At 39.0% G+C, this 11,477-nt stretch overlaps 1 protein-coding gene across 1 annotated transcript; it reads left to right on the forward strand.

Annotated features, from left to right (window-relative positions):
- The first annotated feature begins 10,276 nt into the window (after positions 1 to 10,276).
- LOC103489766 (uncharacterized) lies at positions 10,277 to 10,766 on the forward strand. Its single transcript, XM_008449074.1, has 2 exons — positions 10,277 to 10,385; positions 10,468 to 10,766. Exons 1-2 carry the CDS (start codon positions 10,277 to 10,279, stop codon positions 10,764 to 10,766), a joined length of 408 nt encoding a protein of 135 aa, XP_008447296.1.
- Positions 10,767 to 11,477: the final 711 nt, after the last annotated feature.

The raw sequence follows: 11,477 nt of genomic DNA on the forward strand, positions 1-11,477 counted from the left end.
CCTAAGATACTTGAGAACAATTTTAACCGCCGTCCAATGGTCTAACCCTGGGTTGGACTGATACCTACTGACTATTCCCACTGCATAACAAATGTCTGGCCTAGTGCAGAGCATAGCATACATTAAGCTGCCCACAGCTGAGGCATAGGGAATACGTCTCATATCCTCAACTTCTTGAGGTGTCTTAGGACTCTGTTCCTTAGACAAGTGAACTCCATGCCTGAAAGGTAATAAACCCTTCTTAGAGTTCTGCATCGAATATCGAACCAACAATTTGTCGATATAGGTTGCTTGAGACAGTGCTAGCGTTTTGTTCTTACGATCCCTTATGATTTGGATCCCAAGAACATATTGTGCCTCTCCTAAATCTTTCATTTGGAATTGTGCTGCTAGCCAAGCTTTAACGTCAGTAAGGTAACCCACATCATTCCCAATGAGGAGGATATCGTCCACATAAAGTACTAAGAAAGCTACTTTTCCTTTGTTGATTTTCTTATATACACAAGGTTCATCAACATTCTGGTCAAAACCATAGGATTTGATTGCAGTATCAAACCTAATGTTCCAAGATCTTGATGCTTGTTTCAACCCATAAATGGATCGATTCAGCTTGCAAACTTTTTGCTCTTGACCTTGGGTTATGAACCCCTCGGGCTGAGACATAAAGATACTCTCTTCAAGATTGCCATTCAGAAAAGCAGTCTTGACATCCATTTGCCATATTTCATAATCATAAAATGTGGCGATGGACAAGAGAATCCTTATAGACTTTAACATAGCAACAGGAGAGAAAGTTTCCTCATAGTCAACCCCTTCCCTTTGGGTATACCCTTTTGCCACAAGTCTAGCTTTAAAGGTCTGTACCTTCCCAGCTGAATCTCTCTTTCTCTTATAGATCCATTTGCACCCTATAGGTTTTACCCCTTCAGGTAGATCTACAAGCTCCCACACTGAATTGAAGTACATAGACTCCATTTCAAGGTCCATGGCTTTGACCCATTGGTCCTTATCTACATCATTCATTGCCTGTTTATAGGACAATGGATCCTCAACACCATCATCTGGTATGACAACTTGAGTTTCAGTTAAACCCAAATAGCGGTTAGGTTGTGATACAACCCTCCCACTGCGTCGAGGCATTCTCAACGATTGAGAAGGATGAGATTGACCTGATGTGGTGGTTTCATCAACCCTTGATGAGGGACCAACTTCATCAACAACCCTTGTTGATTCATCAGTAGCTTCACTTAATACTAATTTGCTTCGTGGTTTATGATTTCTCATGTGGTCTTCTTCCAAGAAAGTAGCATTTGTCGATACAAACACTCTATTTTCTTGTGGATCAAAGAATAGACCACCTCTCGTCTCTTTAGGGTAACCAACAAATTGGCATAACCTTGAACGAGGTTCCAACTTCTTGGGATTTGTCACTAATACGTGTGCTGGACAACCCCAAATTCTGAAATGACTTAAACTAGGTTTACGTCCTCTCCATAGCTCGAAAGGTGTTTCAGAAACACTCTTCGAGGGAACATTGTTCAAGATATGAACTGCAGTCTCTACTGCATACCCCCAAAACGAGCTAGGCAATTGAGCGTAACTCATCATTGAACGAACCATGTTTAACAAGGTTCTATTTCTCCTCTCTGATACACCATTTTGTTGAGGTGTACCAGGTGCTGAGAGTTGGGATTGGATTCCATGTTCTATCATATAGTCCTGAAATCTCAAATCCATGTACTCTCCACCTCGATCAGATCGAAGTATTTTAATCTTTTTACTTAATAGATTTTCAACTTCAGTCTTATACTCCTTGAACTTTTCAAGAGCTTCAGACTTATGCTCCATTAAGTATAAATAACCATACCTAGAATAATCATCTATAAAAGAGATGAAGTATTCAAAACCCCCTCTAGCTTTTACATTCATCGGACCACAGAGGTCTGAATGTATAAGTTCTAAAGGCTCTTTGGCTCTATAACCTTTTCCAGTAAAAGGTCTCTTTGTCATTTTACCTTCAAGACAAGATTCACATGGAGGTAATGAAACATCTTTTAACTTGTTTAGAAGTCCATTCTTTACCAATCTCCCGATCCGATCGAGATTTATGTGACCTAATCTTAAATGCCAAAGATAGGTATTGTTATTTGGAGAAATTCTTTGCCTTTTATTTTGAGTATTAGCAGTTCTAAACATCTCATGATTTAAAACTGCTTTTGCTTCATTAGGTCTTAATACATACAAGTTGTTTTCAAGCTTAGCTGAACAAATATGTACACCATTCTTATAAATGAACGCTTCATTCATAGAAAAATTAATTGAGTACATATGTTCAATAAGACAAGAAACGGAAACTAAGTTCCTTTTAATTTTAGGAACTATGTACAAGTTTTCCAAAAACATGAATTTATTTCCGAAAAACAACTTAGCATCTCCCACTGCACGAGCTGAAATGACATCTCCCGTTCCAACCTTGAGTGTCATCTCACTGTCCTCAAGCTGCTTGAAGGAACTAGTTTCTTGTAAAGAAGAACAAACATGGTTAGTGGCCCCTGAATCAAGTATCCAGGCATTTTGGTCATTTTCCACTAAACATGTTTCCAAGACAAGTAAATCATATTTACCTTCCTTTTCTTTCTTCTTAACAAGGTACTTAGGGCAATTTGTTTTCCAATGCTCATCAACATTGCAGTGAAAACATTTCCTCTTGATGGCTACCTTAGCCTTCCCTTTGTCCTCAACAGCAATAGTAGGACCTTTCCCTTTCCCTTCTTTCCTCTTTTGAATTTTCTCAGATCCAGAAGGTGAAGGTACAAACCTCCTCTTAGAATGGGCAACATTTACCTCTTGTTTGATCTGAATGGACGGTTGTCCAAACATCTCTCTAAGAGAGTCCATGATCTGACGTGCAGTGACCATGATCTCATGTTTCTTGCTTAGTATGTCAGACATACTAGCCAAGATGTGGAGGCGAGCCTTGTCATTGGCCTTTGTCCAACGGTCATATGCATCCCTAACACTTTGGGATGCATGTTTAGTGGGGAAAGGAGGACATTCCTCCATTAAGACGAAGCTTAGATCAACGATAACTAAAATCATATTCAGTTTCGATTTCCACGTCGCATAATTTTCACCGGTTAATTGATCTTTTTTAAGCAATGCAATAATTGAGGAAGACATGCTGAAATAGCAAACAATTGACCATATTAGTTATCTTTGTCTTAACCCATTACATAAAACAATCCAATCAATTCAGCAAAAACAAACAATCAAAGAACCCTAATAAAACTAATGATTTAGTTTTTGCAACGATACTTCAGAAGTTTAGAACAAAAATCACCGAAGGGTGATCAATTACTCTTCTTCTGAATTGAGACAATCTCAACTAATTACTAATACCAGAATAACTCTTATTCCTATAGTTCTTAGCTATCGTTGTTCGGTCAAGGATTCATTAACTAACTTAATTCATCCCGTAAGTGTGACCCTACCATTTTCAGATCCCAGAGGTACGCTTCAACAGGCTACTGTTTAGGAAAGACAACTGTTGAAGATTAACCTAAGAAATCCTATCCATTTCTGGAGTTTGCGATGTTCCGACTTATATGATCAAGCCCTCCGAAGGGATGGTCGCTCCAGGACGACACGCAGGCGGATCATAGAAATCTCACGGTGCAACCTAATGGAGGAGACCGTAGGATACGTTGACACGCGTCCTTCTCCCACTTACTATGAACATTTCCCCTATTCACCTTGTTATTGACCCATACAAACACTTTCCGAAAGGAGGCCGCGCCCAGGGCGACACGAAGCCGAGTATGGATCTCACGTGTGAACTCTTAGGGACGTGAAAGCAAAAATAAAAATTGATATATCATATATACCATTTTTCTCCCACTAAAATGTTCTATTAATTTAGGTTTAGTTGCACTTAGCTAAATTCCGGCTAAATGAATCTAACTAAGTCTATTCTTATTATAACACTTATAATAAAACTTTACACTAAAGTTTCTAGGTGTATTAAACCATTTAATTTACCTAGTGACATCTTATGCTAATAGGAATAAGGTTAATTCAACGCCGGTTCCGGGTCAGTTCCCAGGTAGGAGGTGTTCCGTAAACCGTCAACTTAAGTACCCCCAGCCTTAGACAGAATTTTACCGGTGGAGTTCCCTTATAACCTTAAATCCTATTTGTCCTATTTAGTTTCATTAAACTAAAAATAAGACTTAATTCTAATCCTATTAGAATTAATGTGATCTTAGGTCTATTTAATTTTAAACAATTTAAAATTAAACCAAATTAATCCTAAGATCCTACGTTTGCATCCAACTCTTTATTATAGGTTGACGGTTTCTAATAATCAAATTTTATAACTATTATAAAATTAGTTAATTAGCCCTATAATCATACATACTATGGTTTAAATAATTAAAATCAAATTATAATTAAATAAAACCATATTACATGCATACATTATATTAATATAACAATTATATTAAACTATGGATGTAATATGCACAATGCAAATTAATTTTCATCTTTTATTAATATAACAATTATATTAAAAAAAAATATGAAAAACAATCAAGCATACACAATACATTAATTTAAATATAACAAATTATATTTAACTAAGTAATGTCATGCATCATGCTTATTCAATTTCATATATTTAAAATATCAACATATTTTAAATTACTCATGAAATTCATAATCATGCATTAAAACCATACATTATAACATTTATAATATATAAAAATGCATGAACATGCTTAACCTAAGGTGGGATTCATCTAAATGACATCCATAAAGCATTAAATAACAATTGAACCTGTAAAATTGGCCTCTAGGATAAAATAAAGCAATAATTACAATAATAAAGCCTTAAAAAATCCTAAAAGTGCTTTCAAAGCTCCAAAACCGGCCTCAAAACCTTCAAAAAACTTCAAACCGGCTAAAAAATGCTTGAACCGGCCTAAAATAGGAAGAACCGGCCCAAAACCCCTTGAACCGGCACCATATGAAAAAATCGGAGACGAACCGAGCCGACCGCGCCGAGCCGTCCGTACAGCCGAGTGAACCGAGCCGTCCGTACAGCCGAGCCGAGCCGTCCGTACATCCCGAGCCGAGCCGTCCGTACACCCCGAGCCGAGCCGTCCGTACAAGTGCCGCCGAGCCGAGCCGCGGGAGCCGTCCGTACATCCAGTGACGTCACGATGACGTCATCCCTTCTTCAACCTCCAGCCGCGGATTTTTTTTTTTTTTTTTTTTTTTTTTTTCCGGTTTCCGTACAGAATCGAAAAACTCTCGTTGATGGCCTTCCGGGTGTCCGTTTTGGGCAAATTTGGTGTCAAAAAACTCAGAAAAACACCCCGAATCCAAAAATTGGACTCTAAATTACAGATTTACAAATTAAAATGCCCAAAAACGCAGGGGCCTTTACATTTTGATCTTATCAAAACAGTAAATCTATGGCCAAAATTACAGAAACATTCAATTGAAAAAACCACATTCATAATGCAGAGATCCCACCTAACCAATGCAAATTTTTAAAATTCTCAATTAAAACTGAGATGGCTCTGATACCAATTGAAGGGATGAAAACCCTTTACAGCGGAAAATATACAGAAACTCAATTTTAATTAGAACCTTAAAAATACCAATACATTGGCATAAAATATTGATTAAACATGCTTTAAAAAATTACAGAGAATAAAACTTACGCTCGTTGACGACTCTGAATCTGCCAATCACCAAATTTTTGGGGCACCACCACTTGAAAACCTTCCTATTCTCTGATTGAGATGGTTTGTGGGAACCAAAATTGGAATAAGGGAATGGAGAGATTTTTTTTTTTAGAATGGATAGACTTCTTCGCAGAACTCTCTCCCGTTTAAGAGAAAAAAAAATTTTGTTACGCAAAAAAATTCCCTCTTCTTCAGTCGGAAGAAGAGGGAAGTTAGAGAGAATAATTGGGAACGTGGGAAAACCACCCACGTTCCTTATTAATTTAATAAATTAATATTTAATTAATATTAATTAATTAATTAATTATATTAATTATATTAATTAAATAAATAATTAAATAATTAAATCATATTTAATTAATATTTCATTTAAATCATATTTAAATGAATATCTCTCACATAACCTATAGTTTTAATTTAATTAATTTAATTAAATCAAATTTAATTAAATCAAATTAAACAAAAACTATTAATTAATTCTCCAATTAATTAATTTCTAAATTAAATATCTTATATTTAATTTAATCCATAATTTGAATCATATTCAAATATAAATTTCTCTCATAACTTATAGTTTTAATATGTATCATATACACATTAAATTTTAACTTATAGTTTTAATATGAATCTAATTCACATTAAACTGATATTTGAACTTATTCAAATATTTTATTCTCTCATAATTTAATTTTGAATCATATCCAAAATTAAATTTATATAATAAAGTCTAATTAAAATATAAACTTTATATTATAATGTATCAATATACATTATATTAATTCCCAAAGTAAATTTGAACATTTCAAATTACAACCAATATAAATAAATCTCATTACTCTTTATGAGCTAGGAAGGGGACCTAATGGACCTACAGATCAGAAGCTACAACGATATGAGATTAATTGGCTAAACTCATTAACCACATTAATCAATATTCGTTAACTGTGCGTACACTCCACTAAAGACTCACAGCTGAACTCTTCTCACTATAGATATATTTCTGTGTCCACGGATATAGACCAATACCAGTAAGTTAGTCCTTCACAAGTGTTCGTAACTCCAGCTGGGTCAAATTACCGTTTTACCCCTGGGTTACCTCTAGTCCTTAAATACCAGTGCTCCTCTAATGAACAACCTGTTTATGGTCCAACCACTAAACAGAAACCCCTCTCGTGCCATTGAGAGGGTAGGGCCCTTTGTTCAAGTCTCGGAGACACCATTTAAGGGAACACTTATCTACTTACCCTAAAGGTGGGAAGGAGTGAATTCCATCTTGTGTGATTATGTTCCCAGCTCTCCACTCGGTATTGTCCCCAAAATGATAAGAATATTGAGTCGGCAATCTGGCCACTCTCACTCGTATAAATCAAAGGACAATCCCTCGCAAACAGGAGTTCATAATACACTCAGGATTAAGACTAAGTTACCTAGGCCATCCTAATGAAATAGCAATCCAACTAGTTAACGGAGTTACATCTAGTGATTACTATTTCGTGGTCCAGTCTTATGCAAACTCATTGCATAGGATACCCTCACTCGCATGTCACATACATGAACGCATTTGATCAATGTGTCTGTATCAAATACAAAGTGAGCCGTATCCATAGTGTTAACAGGATAAGGTACCCAACCTTAACCCTATACTATAGACTCTTTAAGCTGATCTTGAACATTAATCCCTGTATGTCTCTACATACTGTTCAAGACTCATCAAACAGCTTAGGATGTTAGTTTATTGGATTTGGGTTATTAAGACAAAACTAATAAAATAATCAATAACACTTATTGAAATTAAATAATAAAATACTTTATTAATGACGGTCAATTGATTATATTTACTATCTACGAGTTTTAGGACATAAAATCCAACATGCTAACCATGCAAGCATAGACTGTTTCCGTAAGGAAACGTCTTTGACCCTTCCTCTGGGACTAGTTTTAAATTTAAAGGGGCAAGAATCGTATGTATACCCAAGGTCATCTCAGCCATGAAGGCTAGTAAACTACTTAGCCAGGGTACCTGGAGCATCTTGGCAAGTGTAGTAGATACCAGAGAACCAGAAGTTTCCTTGTCCTCCGAACCAGTGGTAAGAGAGTACCCCGATGTCTTCCCCGACGAGCTTCTAGGACTTCCACCTTCGAAGGAGATAGACCCACGATGTCTTTCCCGACGAGCTTCCAGGACTTCCACCTCCTAGGTAGATAGACTTCGTCATTGAGTTAGAGCCAGGCACTGCTCTTATCTCGAGGGCCCCTTACAGAATGGCTCCAGCTGAGCTAAAGGAGCTCAAGGTGCAGTTGCAGGAGTTACTGGACAAGGGTTTTATTCGACCCAGCGTGTCACCTTGGGGAGCGCCAGTGTTGTTTGTGAAGAAGAAGGATGGGTCGATGCACCTTTGCATTTACTTCAGAGAGTTGAACAAGGTGACAGTTAAGAATCGCTATCCCCTGCCCAGGATTGATGATCTGTTCGACCAGTTGTAAGAAGCCACCGTCTTTTCTAAGATTGACCTGCGATCAGGCTACCACCAATTGAGAATCAGAGATAGTGACATCCCTAAGACCGCTTTTAGTTCAAGATACGAACATTACGAGTTCATTGTGATGTCTTTTGGGTTGACTAATGCTCTTGCGGTATTCATGGACTTGATGAACAGGGTGTTCAAAGATTTCTTAGACACGTTTGTCATAGTTTTCATTGATGACATCTTAATCTACTCCAAGACCGAGGCTAAGCATGAGGAGCACTTGCACCAGGTTTTGGAGACTCTTCGAGCCAATAAGCTGTGTGCCAAGTTCTCTAAGTGTGAGTTCTAGCTGAAGAAGGTATCTTTCCTTGGACATGTGGTGTCCAGTGAGGGAGTTTCTGTAGACTCAGCAAAGGTTGAAGCTATTACTAGTTGGCCTCAACCGTCGACAGTTAGCAAGATTCGTAGTTTCCTGAGTTTGGCTAATTACTACAGGAGGTTCGTGGAAGACTTCTCTCGTATAGCCAGTCCCTTGACTCAGTTGACCAGGAAGGGGACCCCTTTTGTTTGGAGCCCAACTTGCGAGAGTAGCTTCCAGGAGCTTAAGCAAAAGCTTGTGTCTGCACCAGTCCTGACAGTGCCAGATGGATCGGGGAGCTTTGTGATCTACAGTGATGCCTCCAAGAAAGAACTGGGTTACGTGCAAATGCAGCAGGGCAGGGTAGTTGCTTATGCCTCCCGCCAGTTGAAGAGTCACGAGCAGAACTATCTTATCCATGACCTAGAGTTGGCAGCAGTGGTTTTTGCACTGAAAATATGAAGACATTATCTGTACGGTGAGAAGATACAGATTTTCACTAACCATAAGAGCCTGAAATACTTCTTCACCCAGAAGGAGTTGAACATGAGGCAGAGGAGGTGGCTTGGGTTAGTGAAAGACTATGACTGCGAGATTTTGTATCACCCAGGTAAGACAAACGTAGTAGCTGACGCGTTGAGTAGGAAGGTTGCGCATTCCGCAGAGCTCCCTTACTAAGAGATCTCGAGAGAGCTGAGATTGCAGTCTCAGTAGGGGAAGTGACCTCACAGTTGGCCCAGTTGACCGTGCAGCCGACCTTGAGACAGAGGATTATTGTTGCTCGGCTAAATGAACCTTACTTGGTCGAGAAGCGTCTATTAGTAGAGACAGGGCAAAGTGAGAATTTCTCCATATCCTCTGATGACGGACTTACTTTCGATGGACGTTTGTGTGTGCCAAAAGACAGCGCAGTCAAAGAAGAGCTTTTGAAGGAGGCTCACAGTTCTCCATTTGCTATGCACCCTGGAAGTACAAAGATGTACCAAGACTTGAGGTGTGTCTATTGGTGGAGGAACATGAAGAGAGAAGTGGCAAACTTTGTCAGTAGATGCTTGGTATGCCAACGGGTGAAGGCACCTAGGCAGAGGCCAGCAGGGCTGTTGCAACCCTTGAGTGTGCCAGGATGGAAATGGGAGAGCGTGTCGATCGACTTCATTACAAGAGTGTCCAAGACCCTAAAGGGCTATACAGTCATTTGGGTTGTTGTCGACCGACTCACGAAGTCAGCCCACTTTGTTCCAGGGAAATCCACTTACACTGCCAGTAAGTGGGGACAGTTATATATGACGGAGATAGTGAGACTGCATGGGGTACCCGTATCCATCGTCTCAGACTGAGATGCTCGTTTCACATCGAAGTTCTGGAAAGGACTTCAGCTAGCCTTGGGCATAAGGCTAGACTTCAGTACAACTTTTCATCCTCAGACTGACGGTCAAACAGAGAGGTTAAACTAGCTTTTGGAAGATATGTTGCGAGCCTGTGTTCTGGAGTTCTCAGGGAGTTAGGACTCTCACTTGCAATTGATGGAATTCGCTTATAATAACAGCTACCAGGCTACCATCGACATGGCACCATTTGAGGCTCTGTATGGTAAGTGTTGTAGATCTCCTGTTTGTTGGGGTGAGGTTGGTGAGTAGAGAATGCTAGGCCCCGAGTTAGTTCGGACCACCAACGCAACCATCCAAAAGATTAGAGCTTGTATGTCGACAGCACAAAGAAGACAGAAGAGTTATGCTGACGTACAACGTAAGGATCTCGAGTTCGATGTGGGATACATGGTCTTTCTGAAGGTTGCACCTGTGAAGGGATGTTCTGAGGTTCGAGAAGAAGGGGAAGCTAAGTCTGGGCTTTGTAGGGCCATTTGAGATACTGGAGCGAATTGGCACTGTAGCTTATCGTTTGGCGCTGCCTTCATCTCTTTCTGCAGTGCATGACGTATTCCATGTCTCCATGCTAAGGAAGTATGTCGCAGATCCGACGCATGTGGTGGACTTCGAGCCATTGCAAATTTCTGGAGACTTGAGTTACGAGGAGCAACCGTTTGAGATCTTGGCAAGAGAGGTCAAGATGCTACATAATCGAGGAATCTTGCTGGTCAAAGTTCTTTGGCGAAACCGCGGAGTTGAAAAGGCCACATGGGAGAGAGAAGAGGACATGAGAGCCCAGTACCCTGAGTTGTTTGAGGATTAGAACTTTCGAGGATGAAAGTTTTCAAAGGAGGGAAGATTGTAACGCCCCAAAATTTGAGGAATTAAATTTTTATTATCTTAAGAGTAAATTTGAAATTTTGAGTGTTATTTTAAATGTGGAAGTACTTTACCTTGTGGAGAATTGACCCTATTGGATAATTTAAAAAAATACCTATTTGTTCTAATGTATGGAATTGATGATTGTTTTGGGTGGACTTAGATTTTATGTGTTAAGAACTTAATTAATGGAGTTTAAGGACAAAATAATTATGTTATGAAGGTAATATAATTAATTAATATTTTTGAAAGGGTAAAGGTGATGTGATTTGGAGAGAGGGAGAGTATTTGAATTTAAAGGGAGGATTTGATGGGTTTAAATGAAGAAAGAGAATGGGTGGTTTCTATTTGGAGTAAAATTTGGGAAAAAGATAAAAGAAGATAATAATTATTATATTATTATTTTTTTATTAAAAATGCATTGGAAAGCGTAATCAGTATTCATCATCTTCCCCAATCAAACCCTAATCCCAAATCTCTCAAACCCTAGTCGCCGCCCTCCTCCAACCTTTGCGTCGAGCGTCCGTCACAGTTCAACCGAGCCGATAACCCGAGCCGATAGTCCCCCTTCCAGTCGTGCATCGGGGAGCCGTCCGAGACGTCGTTCTCCATCGTGCGTCGAGCGTCAGTCGTAAGCAACCGTAGTTCGACCTGT

This window comes from Cucumis melo, chromosome 1 (genome assembly GCF_025177605.1).
Source record: "Cucumis melo cultivar AY chromosome 1, USDA_Cmelo_AY_1.0, whole genome shotgun sequence".
NCBI classification, from domain to species: Eukaryota; Viridiplantae; Streptophyta; class Magnoliopsida; order Cucurbitales; family Cucurbitaceae; genus Cucumis; species Cucumis melo.